The following is a 15,772-nucleotide window of genomic DNA, read 5'->3' on the forward strand; positions in this document are numbered from 1 at the left end:
GCCGGTTACTTAAATTCTTTATGCCTCAGTTTCCTCACCTGTAAATCAAGACTGATAGCAAACCTTTGAGCCAGGTGGTATTATGAGGCTTAAATGAGCTGGCCTGGCTGTGATAGTATAGATATTGCTAGTATTCAAGCCAAGGAAACAAGATGGGAGCCCAGGAGCCCGGGCAGAGCAGGATCCATAGGAAATCTGCTGTGGTGTGAGGCCCCTGACTACTCATCCCTGGGTCTTCTTGATTCATCACACGGTGGAGGGTGGCCCCAGCCCTGGGGTTGGTGCCGGGCCTGTGGGCTCTGCTGAGGGGGTGGAGGAGCCTCTGGATCATGACCCACTGAGGCTTGAGGAAGGCTTGGGGCTGATTGGAGGATGCGCCGGCCTCGGCTGCGATGTGCTGGCAGCAGCCAGGCTCCGTGGGCAGGATAGTTCAGCTTATATTTAGTGAGCAACTACTGTGTGCCAGGCACCCTCACAGGTGCTGGCTTACAGACGTGGCCTCTGCCTTTCACAGCCTGGCAGGGGAGACTGGCCTTTAAAGCCAGTCATATATATTTTTTTATTTTATAATTTTTTTAAAAAATTATTTATTTATTTATTTTTGGCTGCGTTGGGCCTTCGTTGCTGCCCATGGGCTTTCTCTAGTTGTGGTGAGGGGGGGCTACTCTTTGTCGTGGTGCGCGGACGTCTCATTTTGCGGAGCACGGGCTCGAGGCACGTGGGCTCAGTAGTTGTGGCGCATGGGCTTAGTTGCTCTGCGACATGTGGGATCTTCCCGGACCAGGGCTCGAACCCGTGCCCCCTGCATTGGCAGGTGGATTCTTAAGCACTGCGCCACCAGGGAAGTCCCCGAAGGACCTCATAGTAAACGCACTTCCAAATCGAAATGCCAGCTCTGGAGGAGGAGCTGGGTGAACACCTGTGGCGAGGGTGGTTTAGAGGAGAGGACATTTAAATTGAGGCCTGAAGGATGTTGGGAGTAAGCCAGCTGTGGGTGTTGGTGGGCAGGAGGAGAGGGGGCAGCACTGGCAAAGGCCCTGAGGCGGAAGAGCTGGTTGTTGAAAGTGGATGAGCAGCGTGGCTGAAGCCCTGGGGGCTGGTATTTTCCTAACAAGGGGACTGAGGAAAAGTCAGTCTTTTAACCTGTGGGCTATGGAATGGTTGTTGGTAAAACAGCAGTGTCCTCTCTGTGTGAAGCTTTCCTTGGCTGATGTCCATTTGGGGAGAGCATTTCTTAATTAGTGTGGGTTGTTTTTTTGTTTTTTTTTTGAGTCAGGGAGCAGGGAAACGTGGAAAATCCACCCAACCCAGTGCTATTTAGAATATGTCCGTTTTAATGCAGATTTATTCTTGCATTCAAGAAATACTTACTGAAACATCTATCAGGTAACAGGTGCCATGTACTACGTTAGGCCCTGGAGATACAATAATGAGAAAAAACTGGCACAGTCTGTGTCCTCAAGGAGCTTATACATGGGGAGGGGTAGAGATATCAGTCAAGGAAGGTCCCAAATCCATATAAAATTGCCCCTGATTTGTGCTGCAGAGGAGAGGGTTAGAGTGCCCTGTGGGCCTGTGATAGGGAGGTTGGACCAATTGGAAGGAAAAGTTGGAGTGAGTTAGGCAAAGTGGAAGGAGGGCGCAGTGCAGGCAGAGGGAATGGCAAGTTCAAAGGCCCTGCCACCAGAGGGAGCAAGTCAGAACAGGGAGAGTGGGGCAGGCCACGTGGGGTTTGTGGTCGGCGTTAAGGAGAGTTTTGTCTTGATTCCAAGAGTGATGGGGGTTCATCGAAGGGCTTAAGTGGGGAGTGACACGATCGGATTTGCATCTTGAAGAGATCACTCTGGCTGTGGCCTGGGGAACAGATTGGAGGGGAGCCAGAGGGAAGGTGGGGAGCCCGGTTAGGTGGCTCTGGGTGCTCCATGCAGCCAGTGCACCTGCAGGTTGGGGTGTGGGCCCCTCTACCTCTGTCGGGCGGCAGCTGGGTAGGGACATTCTTCATTCCCTTGGTTCTCCTGTCTTACTTTGCAGACACTGAGTGCTGTGGATTTGGCCGGGGTAAGATTTCAAAGGACAGCGCTGAGGAATACAGTTCCCCAGCCCAGAGGCCAGTCTCATTCACAGTCAGAGTGTGCGTGTTTATTTTTTGGAGACCTGGCAGGAAGGGAATTTAGAGGGCAGCTGAGCCTCCCCATCATCATTGCAGGTTGGGGCCCTTGGGGAGGAACCAGCACCAGGAGCGGCTGCCCTCCCACCCAACCGTGAGAAATGCTTGTGAAGTGCGTGGAGCCCCCAGAGCACCCCAAGAGGGGCCCAGGGTGTTTATTCCTACAGCTTTAGGAAATCCAGTGGTTTCTTCCGGTTTATCACAAACACCCAGACGCTGGGGATCAGATTCTTGTTTCCTGAGAGGATTCAAGAAATCCTGGTGTGTTTTTGTTTTTTCCTCAGTAATTTTGCTTCAGAGGATTTTCTCCCAAATCTTTCACCACCGAGGTTTTTTCTTTCAAGTTAGGACCACATAGGAACGGATGGGAATCAGAGCCATTTGCCACTGGAGTGTATTTCCTCCTGGGGAGAAGGATGGATGCAGAGTCATCACTTTTGGAAGAGAGAGAACCGTCTCAGGGCATCTTCCCTGGGCCTCAGCATCCTGGGGCCTGCAGCCAGCTCCAGCCAGCTCCTCCCTGCTCAGCATGGCACAGCCAGCCCAGCACCAGCCTGAGCTGAGCCTGGGAAACCTCCCTTCTAGTGGTGCTATGGTCCTTGAGGGAAACAAAACAACAGCAACAATAGTAGTAGTAAAAATAATTGCAGCAGGCAATATTGATATAGAGAGCATTTATGTATGCCAGGCACTGCTCTTGGTGCTTTAGAAATAGTTAAGTCATTTAAACCTCACCACATCTCTAAGAGGTGGGTGTTATCATTATCTTCATTTTACATATGGGGAAACTGAGGCACAGAGAAGTTAAACTTTGTGCCCAGGGTCACACAGCTAGTGATCGTAGAGTAGGAATTTGAGGCCGGATAGTCCGGCTCTAAAGCCCAAGCTCGGCTGGCTGGGGAGCTGCCCTGATATTGTTGTCTGGGCAGAGCACACGGTCTTATTATAGGGCCCCAGGATGTCTGTCTAAGTTGTTCCTCAGCTCTGTCCAAGGCATGATCGCTCAGGGTGAGGGGTGGGCTCGACAGAATCCAGCAACACGAGGCATCGTGATGAAGGGGAAAGAACCTGGATTCACGTTGGCCTGGGTGGGATTTGGTCCTGGCCCCACCACTTATGAGCTGGGTGGCACTGGGCAAATTGCTTCACCAATCTCTGCCTCAGTTTCCTCATCAGCAAGATGGAGAGAACTTGACTCATCTCGTAGGCTACTGTGCAGGTGACATGAGATGAAGCATGCTTGGAGTTGGGCTCAGAGCCTGCACACAGAGGCGCCCAATAAAGAGAAGTGGTGGATGTGGGCCCTGGTGGCAAGAACCTCAGGGACCCCAGGGTAGCTCTGGATCCTGGCTTCTTCCTGAGAAACGAGGCCGGGAATTGCCCCAGAGGGCCCACCCCACTTGCCTGCTCTGGTTGCAGAGGTCTGAAGGTCACAGCAGCTTCTCTGGTTTTCCCAGGTGGCTTGCTGGGGAGGGGTCTCCATGGCGGCACTCAAGGACCACCTGTTGGAGGAATCAGGCACCGGAGAAAAATGACCTCCTCGCCTCATTCCAGCAGCCTGTGCTGAGGGTTCGAGGGGAGGTGGCCGGGCCACCTCGAGGTTGGAAACTCGATCTTGGTGGGCTGCCCGGCTGAGGGGAGAGGGAGGGGACCATGGAGGCCATTCTCTCAGCCTAAGTGGCGCTAATGACTCCTTAAGCTGCAGCCCTGGACCGGCGAACCCGATGAGAGCTGCCTCTGCCTCACAGGCTGCCTTCTCGAGGGCTGTCCCCTGAGAAGAGGCGCTTAGCTTAGCTCCGGGTTAGAGACCAAAGCTGATGGGGGAGGCTGGGGGGTGGGGGGGCTTGGGCTTCCATCGACATTCTCGCCAGGAAGCCACCAGCAGGGCCTCCCGAGAGAGGGGCTGTGTTTGCTCTGCTGTCTGTACCATTGTCCTCCTGTGCCTGCCTGTCCCAGGTCTTCACTTGAGTGGAGGTGGAGTGGGGTGCAGGAAGTGAGGGGGAGGGGTTGGAATCCACTGATGGCTAAGGAATGCGCCCCAGCGTCTGCCCAGTGGAGCCTGGTGCCAAGGGTGAGAAGAGAGGCAGGTAGATGAGAATGTCATCAGAAGTCCCTGCGAACTCCCCACCCCACCCTGCCCACCTGATGGGAATTCCATCCTCAGGGATTCCTGAGTTCCATTTGGGCCCTGCCTTGTTCAGACAAGTCTTGACGTCTGTCTTTGCCTCAGTTTTGCCGTCTGTGAATTGAATAATTATTGTAGTCAATTGCCTGATGAACCATGGTGGCCATGAGAAGGAGTGAGTGAGTGATTGTAAAATTCAAGATTTCTCATGACCTTTGACTGAGTAATTCCGTTTCTAGGAATGTATTCCTCCCAAATGCCCACCGAGCTTTATGCGGTATTATTTGTAATTGAACAATACCAGAGCAGCTCAGATGTTCCAGTGACAGAGAATCAGGGCATGCCCAGTAACTTGATATACCCAACGGAAGGGAGCCTTTATGCCAATCAAAATCGTAAATGGAGAACGAGCAGGGAATGACATTGCAGAAGGTGTGCACGCCGTTTATGTCTCATTCACTCTTGTATCTTCAGAACCTTGCAAAATGCTTTGCAAATAGCAAGTCTTCAGTAAATATTTGTCATATTATCTCCACGCGATAAAACTTATATCCAAAGGTAACAGGCTTGAGAGAAAATATTCCAGAATATTAACAGGGGGTTCTTTCTGGGTGATGAGCTAATGTGAGATTTTTCTTTATTCTTAAGGTAATTGAAAAAATTCAATAATGTACATATATTACTCGTGTTTTTCAGCACAATAACTTGCCTATTTTGTTGACTTTAAAAATATAGATGTCTCTTAAAAAATTTCAAACAATGCAGAAAAGTATGAAAAGGAACCTGAAGTCTCCTCAAGTCCTACCACTCAGTGGTTACAGGCATTCACGTGCAGCGAACAGCCCCCAGCGAACTCGTTCTATGCATATACCTCTACTGATAACGCCTGTGAGTTTTTACATAAGTGGGCTGGGGCATACAAGCTGTCTTGAAACCCTTTTCCCAGGGGCTGTATCTGGGACATCTTCCCTTGTCAATACAAAGGGATCTGTACTGTTTTAAATGGCTGCATGGCATTCAGTTTCACAGATGTACTGAAATTTAACTAAGCATGGCTCTGTCGACGTCCATTTAAGTTTAATATTTTTGCTTTTGTAATCAATGCTGACATATATTATAATCAAAAACATAAAACTGGGACTTCCCTGGTGGTCCAGTGGTAAAGAATCTGCCTTCCAGTGCAGGGGACGCGGGTTCGATCCCCGGTTGGGGAACTAGGATCCCACATGCCGCGGGGCAACTAAGCTGGTGTGCCACGCCTACTGAGCTTGCGCACCTCAACGAGAGAGCCACGTGCCGCAAACTGCAGAGCCCATGCGCTCTGCAACCTGCGGCCCACAACTAGAGAAGAGAAAACCCGCACGCCACAACTCGAGAGAAGCCTGTGCACTGCAACGAAAGATCCCGCATGCCTCAACGAAGATCCGGCCTGCCGCAGCTAAGACCTGACACAGCCAAAAATGAATAAAATAAATAAATAAATAAAAAATCTTTTTTAAAAACCCCATAAAAACACCCCAAATTCCTTGTGGTTTTGGGTTCAGGGATGAAAGTTTGAGCAGGATAGCCCAGAGGGAGCTGCCTGCTTGTGGAGGGAACCAGTTTTCAGGGCTTTGAGATGACATTCTCCTTGTTTGAAGTGAGGTCGTGTGGCAGGAGGAGCAGCAAAGAGAGGCTCAGAGGTGGCTGTTTCAGGGAAGAATATTTAGTTCAACAAAAAAGGCCTTTACATTGAAAAGAGCCCATCTCACGTGGAGAAGGCATCCTCCCGTCATTTAGGGCGGGAAGGGGCTCAGGCTGGTGCTCTCACCAATGGCCCCGTTACCTTGGAGAGGCCTCAAACCCCTCAGAGAGATCCTGTTAGAAGAGAGCTGAGGAACAGGGAATGAGTTTTTCCAGCTGCTCCCCAGGATCAGGAGCCAGGCCCAGGGGAAAGACAGAGAGAGTGATGAGTTGAATAAATTATCAGCTTGTCAACTTGGGGAGAGAGCCTGTCCTGGTGGAAGAAGCCCGGGCCCTAGGATCAGATGGCTATGTGTCCAGATCCCTGCTCTGTCCTTGACCAGGTGGTGACCTCGGGAAGACCTCTCTGAGACACTTTTTCCTCCTCTGTAAGATGGGCGCGATAACTACCTTCCAGCATCTTGTAAGGATGTATGCAAAGCCCAGTTCCCAGAGTATGTGGAAACCAATAACATTTTGTTCTTAGTGGAAGCAGCTCTAGAACATCACACTTCTGAAACACTGTTAGGAAAGGGAACTTGCTGTTTTTCAAAGTAGCTTGGACTTGGGTTGGGATGGCGGAAACACCTGGAACCTTTGACCAAAGTTGGTAAATGAGGAGACGGGGCTGCAGGTAGAGCGTGTGAGTGTCTGTGCGCGTGGATGTGCGCGCGCGAGCACAGTTATTGCTAAGCGTACGGGGGACCGCGATGATGGTGAGGAAGAGGAGGGGGCGGGGTGGCTGTGAACATGGGGCTGCACAGGAAGCCAGGTTAGATGTGGAGGTGACAGCTGGGTTTGGAGCTGGGCCGGAGTGAGATTCCGCTGTGTGTGGCTCAGTGGAAGAACTTTCTGGGGAGTGGAGTGCCTGACCCCTGGAGTGGCCTGCCTTTCCAAGGCTGGGCCAGCTCCCTGTGAAGACGAGTGGCCAGCAGAGGCTGAGTGACCTTTCCTGGGAAGCTGGGTGGGAGGGGGCGGGAGGTGGGGTCCATGTCCAAGGTGCCCAGGGCATGACTGGAAGGGCCAAGGGAGGAGCATGTGGTCTTGGGAGGGAGCAAGGACTGGAGGCCCTGGTGGTGTGAGGGGACGAGTCACTGCGGGGCTCGGCCTCCCTTTCTGGGCCCTGCCTTCCTGTCCCCGCTGCAGGACTGGCCTCATAGCAGCTCCTGCCCGGAGGCCTCACTGGCTCCCTGTCTTTCCTCTGCTTCCTTTCTCAGACCCTCTGATTTGGACCCAACCCTGCTTCCCACGGCTCCCAGCCCTCCAGATACTCCGGGTTTTCTCCTTCCCTGGAGTGTCCGTTCCATCCCCTTGCTGCGGATCTGCCTTGTCTTTTGGACCTCAGCTTGAGTCCCACTTCCTCAGTCCCCTTAAATGGCATGGCCCTCCCTGCTCTCTCCTGCTTGGAATCTGGACAGCTGTGGGAACCAGTGCCACCAGATGATGGCATCGGTATCCCCAAGGGGCCCCTTTCTAAGTGCAGGCCATGCTCTGTGCTTGTTTATGCCTCATGTTACTCCTATGAGGGAGACAGTTATTATCCCTATTTTATAGATGAGGAAACTGAGGCTCAGCAAGGATTCTACCTGAAGAGCCTCTCTAATTGGCTAGTTTCTAAATTCTTTCTTGTGTGAATGTCTTGTCTCTCCAACGAGACTGAGCTCTTTCAGGGCAAAAGCTACGTTTTGGGGTTCCACAGCACTCCCAGCAGTGAGTCCATGCCCTGTGCGTTCTTGTTGCTTGAACATCTGCTGCAAAGAGGTCCCGGCTTGTTAGGACGACACAGACTTGGGGGTCCCGGGGCTTGGCTGGGAAGCACCCAGCCCCGTTGGTGAGATGGTTGACTTAAGCCACGTGGAGAGGGAGCTCGGAGCTGAGCCCTGGCCTGGGGGCCACCCTGGGCAGCTCACCATCTCCTTCTCTCCTTTCCTCCCCCAGGGAACTCAACGGCAACAAAATCACTCGGATCCATAAGAATGACTTTGCGGGACTCAAGCAGCTGCGGGTGCTGTGAGTATGGCATGCTGCTGCCGCTTGTAACCTTTCTCCTGCCCCCTCCCCTCAGCGGTGGTCTCACGGCAGAGCCCTGGCTATGGGTCGTAGGGTTGTAGGCCAGCTGGGTCCCTCCCCTGCGCGGTCAGTCTTGGGATGCCGTGAGCAGGTGGGTGGAGGTGTGCTAAGTCCTGACCCAGAGTGGCCACTGTCTCCCATATGGCTGAGAAAATTGGGCGTGGAGTGGGCACCAGTAGTCACTGCCTGGCAGGACCTGGGCAGATGGGACTGCCTTGTCCATTGGCTGGCTCCTGGGGTGAAGGAAGACCAGGTCTGCTCAGGCTGCCGTAACAAAAGACCAGAGACTGGGTGGCTTAAACAAGAGAAATTAATTTTCTCACAGTTCTGGAGGCTAGAAGTCTAAGATCGAGGTGCCATCAGGGTTGGTTTGTGGGAGGCCTCTGTTCCTGGCCACCTTCTCACTGTGTCCTCATGTGGCCTTTCCTCTGTGTGTGCACACAGAGAGATCTCTGGTGTCTCTTCTTCTCACAAGGGCACCAGTCCTATCAGATTAGGGCCCCATCCTTACGACCTCATTTAGCCTTAATCACGTACCTTATCTCCAAACACAGTCACATTGGGGGTAAGAACTTCAGTGTATGAATTTTGGGGCGGGGAGGGATGGCCCAATTCAGTCTATAACAGTCTCTGCAGCTCTTTTGAACTTGTGCCCCAGAAAGACTTCCCAGCAAGGCCACAGACCCCCTGAGTTGAGGAGGAAGTGACTGGGAGCAGTTGAGGACAGAGGTGACTCCCCTCAGGTGCCTGACAGTGGCCGACATTGGAGGTGGCAGGCATGACTTTGTCGGGGTGACCACCAGCCAGCAAAGGAGTCATCCACGGCACCTGCCTTGTCAGGCTGGGCAGGGGTGAGGAGCAAGGGGAAGGGGTGGATCCCTTCACCCGCTCCTGCTCTGTTGATCTTGGGGTGCAGAGACACCCCACGTGTGTGCATTCTGATGGGTGTCTCAGCCCACAAACTCAGGTGTGCAGGGAAGAAGGGCATTTTAAAATTTTCTCTGCATCAGTTTCGACTTTGAGCCCACATCCCACCTGGCTGGCAGGAAATTCATTAGCAGGTAGTCATAGGGTCCCTCATTCCCTACTCCCAGGGTAATGCAGGGGTCCTGGGGCCTCAGTTCTTTCAGAACTATTGACTTTGCAGCTCGGAAGGTCTTTGGAGGAGCTGGTGACCCTGTGGTTGATCCTCTCTGGGATTGTAACTGTCAGTCACTGGGGAAGGGGTCTCTGCGTCTCCAGAACCACTGACTTCAGAACCCTTGCCAGGCTCCAGGAATCTCTTCTGAGTCTGGGGAAGCCCTCCCTCCTGCCTGGTGTTACCCTTCCCCCCACCTCCCTGCACGCCATCCAGCATAAGCTCCTCAACAGCACAGCGTTTTTGGAAACAAAGCAGAGGAAGAGGAGTGTCTGGTGGCGGCTTCTGCCCCCTGCCCAGCCCCAAACTTCATTTGAGGCCCTTGCGGGAGCACATAAGCCACCTGCTTGAGAGTAGGGAGGGGAAAACACGGGAGAAAGACATACTTGATGAGTTCAAAAATTACCACGCAGCAAGTGATCTGCCAGTGAAGAGTGCTGCCCTGCCAGCTGGATGTTCTGGGTTTCAGGGCACGTTGGTGGTAAGGAGGGGCAGAGTCCCCCAGAGCCAGGTGGTTCAGTTGGCAGCAGATGTGGCCAGGCGGAGCAGGGGAGCAGGCAGCGGGGGTGTTGTCTGCCAACCGCAGAGTGTGTTTGCTGCACGTGTGGGCTGAGCCCAGTTGGTACATGCTCTTCTCCCCCCGCTACTGGCCGATCTCCCCTGCTCCGCCTCCCGGACACGCGCCCTCTGGGCCGGAGAAGGGCACGTGCGCCTGCAGCACAGAGCCAGCCCCCGCTGCCTGGGTGCGGGCTTCCCCGAGCATGCCTTTGGAGCGATGGCCTGGTGCTCTGGTGCCCCGTGGCCTTCTGCCATGCAGGCAGCTTCAGAGGGTCAGCATGGGGTAGGGCCGGAAGCACATCTTGCTTCTGCAGCTGGGTGTGTTGAAGAGCCTGTGTCGGGAATTTGCAAAGCTGTGAGGAAGTTTTGTTGGCTCAGGCCAGGGCTCGGATCTGTGTGCGGCTCGGGCATTGCTCCTGTTTCACTCCCTTGTGCCAGCTCTTTCTAGGAGTCCTTGTCCACCGTCCCGGAGCTGTTCTTGTCTCTTTCCTTCCCCAGGCAGCTGATGGAGAACCAGATTGGAGTGGTGGAACGCGGGGCTTTCGACGACATGAAGGAGCTGGAGCGGCTGTGAGTATCTGTGGGCACAGGCTCAGGAGGGCGGTGGGGACTGCCACCGAGTGGACTCGAGAGGCTGAGCCTGGTGGCAGGAGGGGGTGCTCAGGGACGGGACTGCATGCCCAGCCTGCCTCCCGCCTGCCAATGGGGGCCAGGAGCAGCTGTAGCCGTGGAAGGGGTCGCAGCGTCATCGTGAGATGATGGCAAAGACAGCTGGAGGTGTCCTCACTGCATATTCTAAACACAGCTATCGTTGTTTTTCCCTGAGAACGCATCATGGCAAAAAATCCACACAGTACAGAGGAAGTGAAATTTACTCCTATAATCTTATACTCCAGGCATAACCACTGTTATTGATTTGTGTGGCTTTAAAGGAAGCACTAGTGTGCCCGGGGGACCAACCGCAGGGAAGCCCTTAGGAGCAGTGTCTTGGGTGCTTGAGGCCACAACACAGAACTGAAGGTGGTGTTTTCTGATTTGCATCATTTGTTCCTTAGGGGGCTTTTGAGTTTGAAAATAGGTCTTCATCTGTTTTTGCCAGATTTCAGATTGGCAATAATGAAAAAAAAAAAAAAAAGAATGTAGTATGGGTGAGGTGGGTGATGACCAGTCACATTCATGGTGGTCACCGGCCTCATTTTTCTGCTTTGGTTTGGCTGTAGGTGTCAAGAGTTCTAAAGTTCCTGCCTTTTGAACCAGGAAGTCCATTTGATTTTTTTTTTCTTTTAAATAATATTCTTTTTTTTTTAAACCCCACATTTGTTTATTTATTTATTTTTTTATTTTTGGCTGTGTTGGGTCTTCGTTTCTGTGTGAGGGCTTTCTCTAGTTGTGGCAAGCGGGGGCCACTCTTCATCGCGGTGCACGGGCCTCTCACTATCGCGGCCTCTCTTGTTGCGGAGCACAGGCTCCAGACGCGCAGGCTCAGTAGTTGTGGCTCACGGGCCTAGTTGCTCCGCGGCATGTGGGATCTTCCCAGACCAGGGCTCGAACCCGTGTCCCCTGCATTAGCAGGCAGATTCTCAACCACTGCGCCACCAGGGAAGCCCCAAAAATCCATTTGATTTTAAGGAAATAATCAGAGACATGGCTAAAAATTTATATATCAGTATCTTCATTGCACATTATTTAAATACAACAAAAAAATTGGAAACACCATTCTGGTGGAGATATAAGATATAAAATCACATTTTTGAAGAACTATTAAGGCCATAAGAATGTGTCTACAATATCACATTAAGTGGAAAAGGCAGGAAGTACATTTATACTAGGCAGGATTTTAATAAATGAAAGGCAGGATTTTATTTACACATTTACATTTGTGTAAATAAAATCAACTTGTATATGTACAGAATACAGGAGGAAGAAAATAATTGAGACTATTAACTCTCATCACCTTGAGTGGTGGGATAACAGTTAACTTTATTCTTTATGCTTTTCCTTTTTTGTGGATTTTTTTCCAGTGAGTTTATGATGATAATTATAGCTATTATTGATTGCCTTATTCTATTCCAGGAACCAAGATAAGTGCTTTGTCCTGCAATATCTCATTTAATCCTTAAAACAACACTGTGATCAGTGGTATCTTACAGATGAGAAGCGGAGGTGCACAGAAGTTAAGGCACTTGCCTTATGAGATGATTATTAAATGATTAAGTGCAGAAATGGGGATTAGAACCCGGATCATTTTGCCTCCAGAGCCCAAGCTCTTAATGGCTGTAACCTAATACCTTACCTTTTCTCTTTACTTTAAAGAAAATAAGGTATTAAATAAATGGAAAGAATATGGTTGTCTCATTGCCTTCCTGCTGCCTGGAGAAAAACCAAGTTGAACTTTTCCTCATCCAGGCCTAAAATGGAGCCATAAGGAGCCCAAAGCTAGAACAGATCATTCATCCTGTGTTAGTTTTCTTTAAAAGGCTCAGAACAAAATACGCGTTCATGACCTGGTTATGAGGAGCTGATTTGGTCCTAACCCATTCCGGCTCCAGCTCTGGGGCTGCCATGCCCTGGGGAAGGAGAAGAGGTGGGAGGGAGTCTAGACATGACTGGTGGCCCATGTCATATCTGCTGCTGCCACCCAAGGCTGGGCAGGGTCCTTCTTTCTGAGTCATAACGTGTCACTGCAGACTTTGTCCCTTCTGTCCTTTTCCAGTTCCTTTCTTCCGGGGTGGGTCACCAGCAACTGCGTGGTGGGCAGTTACTGGGGTGTGTGATTGCTCTGTCCCTGGGGACGTCCAGTGCTAGCCGTGGATGGCCCTCTCCTCTGACTTGTCAGAGACCAATGGTGGATCAGTTAATCATAAAAGTTGGTTAAAGTGGAGAGTCATAAAACCCATACATACTCTAAACATTTCATTTTGTGTTAAAATATATAATGTGCATTTATTGACCCTCCCCGCCCCCGTTTTTGTTTTTGTTTTTGTTTTTTTTGCCAAGGTCTTACTTTTTAGTGTGAAATGCTGATTGGAGTTCTGTATTATTTTCCTCGCCTAAACCACACACATATACCCTGCTCACGATTTTTGGTTTTGGTTTCTTTAAGGTGGAATGAGATTCTTAGAAGGCCCTTGGAAGCAATCTGGCAGGAGAATTCTGAATTTCTTTTATGACTCCCCTGCTCGCCTCCTGCCGCCCAGTCTTTTACTTAATTCAACAACTCTTTAATTAACAACTTTCCTTTTATTGACTCTTACCAAGGCATTCAACCAGTTTTCGTAGAGATGACTCTCTCTTTTCACGCTAGTATTGATATTTCGTTCATTTAGGTAATTGTCAGTTCAATTATATAATTATAAGTACCTCTGGCATAAACAGGCTTGGGAACAGACATGATTGGTTCTTGTATGCAGTTACAGACTCGAGCGCAAAAGTGTGCGGTACTGCCGGCCGTGAGGACTGGTGGGTCACAGGCATCGGCTGTCTGATGTTGGGGGGCGGGGCGCTCGGTCACCCTGGGCCAGCTGAGGGTGACCGTGTAACGTGGAGGCTGCCGAGGTGGGAGCCGGGGAAAGGCAGGCTTCAGAACCCACCTCTCCCACTCGGTGGTGACTTGGGTGAGCCGCTCACCTCTGGGCATCCCAGTCCCCTCAGCTATCAAAGAGACAGCTCAATGAAGTCTACAAACATATTCTGAGAACTGAGAGCCCAGCCACCTGGTGAGGTGGTGGTGGTCAAACCGTCCCCCTGGGGTTGTTTCTGGGAGGAGACGGGAGGGTATGTGCATGACCGTGATGCTTCGTACTCAAGAGAGAGAAACCCACCTTTTCATTCTGCTTTCCCTCTGATGGTGAGGTAATGCCTATAATGCATTTATTCTGGTGCCTGGCACAGAGTAAGGCTAGTTACTAGCCTTACAGAGAGAGTAAGGCTAGTTGGGACTCACTACTATTGTCGTTATTCTTAGCTTCCTGTAGGTCCCTCACCACACTGGGTCCCTCCTTTGATTTTCTACTTTAAACTAGCTATTGAATCCCTTCTCCTCTTAAGTGTTTTTCAGAAATTAAAGCCAGAAAAATGAGAAGGTCTTGGGGGAAAACAAAACAAAACAAAACCCAATGATTTCCAAGCAGTGTAAATACAGGATTAATTTATTAGACGAGGTTAAGGAACTTGGAGCGATCTGATGTCTACTCCTGTTGCTTTAAGGATTACATCGGTGGTCCCTTTTTTTCCAAGGCAGTGATGTGTTTCCCTAGGAGCCTGCCCTTTAGAGTAAACTTCTTCCAGCTTGTCTAAAATTGCAACCCTGATTGTACCGTGTTAGAAAATGGTACCTTTCTCACATATCAGATGAAAAGTGACCTCCTAGGAGGTAACCACAGACCAGTTACTACTGGCCACATCGAATTATATTTCTTCCTCCCTCCCAGCAAAAGAAAGCTTTTGTCCAGTTGGTTTATCATCCTCTAGAACTGTTAAAGGAGATGGTTGTGAGAAATTCAAAGTAGACGGTAGGGCTTCCCTGGTGGCGCAGTGGTTAAGAATCCGCCTGCCAATGCAGGGCTCACGGGTTCGAGCCCTGGTCCGGGAAGATCCCACATGCCGCGGAGCAACTAGGCCCGTGAGCCACAACTACTGAGCCCATGTGTCACAACTACTGAAGCCTGCGTGCCTAGAGCCCGTGCTCCACAAGAGAAGCCACCTCAATGAGAAGCCCGCGCACCGCAACGAAGAGTAGCCCCCGCTCGCTGTAACCAGAGAAAAGCCCGCGTGTAGCAACGGAGACCCAACACAGCCAAAAATAAAAAAATAAAAAAAATGTATACGGTAGACTGGAGGGCAGGGGCTGCATTTTACACTAGTGCTTCTCCAACCTTGACGTGCACCCAGATCACTTGGGGACCTGGTTGAGATGCAGATCCTGAGTCAACAGATCTGGGGTAGCCTGGAATAGTGCAGCTCTTACCACCTCCCTGGTGATGTCCCTGCAGGTGGTCCATGGACACAGTGTGATTACCAAGGTTCCATACTTTATAGGTGTCACTGCCCCCCCCCCCCACCCCAGTTGGGCTGGAGTGCTACACTCCAGTGTCAGAGAATTGGTTGCCTAAGGAGGCAAGATGAGTCTGGTTAAACTTCACTGCCTTCCTGGGACAAGTCTGAGTCCTTTCTGCATTGTCTTTTCAGGCCACATTCCAGAACCAGACTTCTCACTCCTGCCTGTGTCTATAATACTGAATAGTTGTCTGTCCACCAATAGAGGAATTGGGTGGCATGAATTGGAAGATTAGGTTTGACATAAATACACTACCAGGTGTAAAATAGATAGCTAGTGGGAACCTGTGGTATAGCACAGGGAGCTCAGCTCGGTGCTCCGTGATGACCTAGAGGGGTGGGATGGCGGGGGCAGTGAGGTCCAAGAGGGAGGAGATATAGGTATACATATAGCTGATTCACTTCATTGTACCGCAGAAACTAACACAACATTGTAAAGCAATTATACTCCAATAAAATATAAAAAAATAAAAATTAAAAAAATGACGGACATACTAAAAATAAAATGATTCAAAGTGTCATCCTCTGTTGTTTGGCGTGGAAAGACATCCACAAATTGCTGTGTGAGGAAAATGCAGGTGGCCGAATGCTTTTTCTTCTATTATTTGAGGCTTTTAAAAATATTAAGCATGCATTTTCATAAATAAAAAAATCAATAAAGGTATTTTCATTCTGAAAAAAGACCTAAAGCAGACAATAAAAAAGTTGAGTCACCATTGAGCCAAATGTGGATGAAAGCAATAAAGAATCAGAACCCCGTGGCCAGTCCTATCCCATTAGGGTGTATCTCACTTTTCAAGGGTAGTCAGGTATCCAGCTCACAAACTGAGATAATATTTGAATCAGTGCCTGATTAATTACACAGGGCCTTGCAAATGTAAAGTGATGATGATGATGGGTGTGGGAGGGCATAACGGAAGGAAAGAGGCTCTGTTTA

The 15,772-nt window shown here is 50.5% G+C and overlaps 1 protein-coding gene across 1 annotated transcript in view; it reads left to right on the forward strand.

Moving 5' to 3' along the window:
* Positions 1–15,772, forward strand: part of SLIT1 (slit guidance ligand 1) — a 169,613-nt gene that overhangs the window by 12,436 nt on the left and 141,405 nt on the right. Inside the window, exons 2-3 of the mRNA XM_061210737.1 lie at positions 7,953–8,024; positions 10,279–10,350. Coding sequence (XP_061066720.1) covers positions 7,953–8,024; positions 10,279–10,350 — 144 coding nt within the window. The remainder of the gene's footprint in view (positions 1–7,952; positions 8,025–10,278; positions 10,351–15,772) is intronic.

This window comes from Eubalaena glacialis, chromosome 1 (assembly GCF_028564815.1).
Source record: "Eubalaena glacialis isolate mEubGla1 chromosome 1, mEubGla1.1.hap2.+ XY, whole genome shotgun sequence".
Classification (NCBI taxonomy): domain Eukaryota; kingdom Metazoa; phylum Chordata; class Mammalia; order Artiodactyla; family Balaenidae; genus Eubalaena; species Eubalaena glacialis.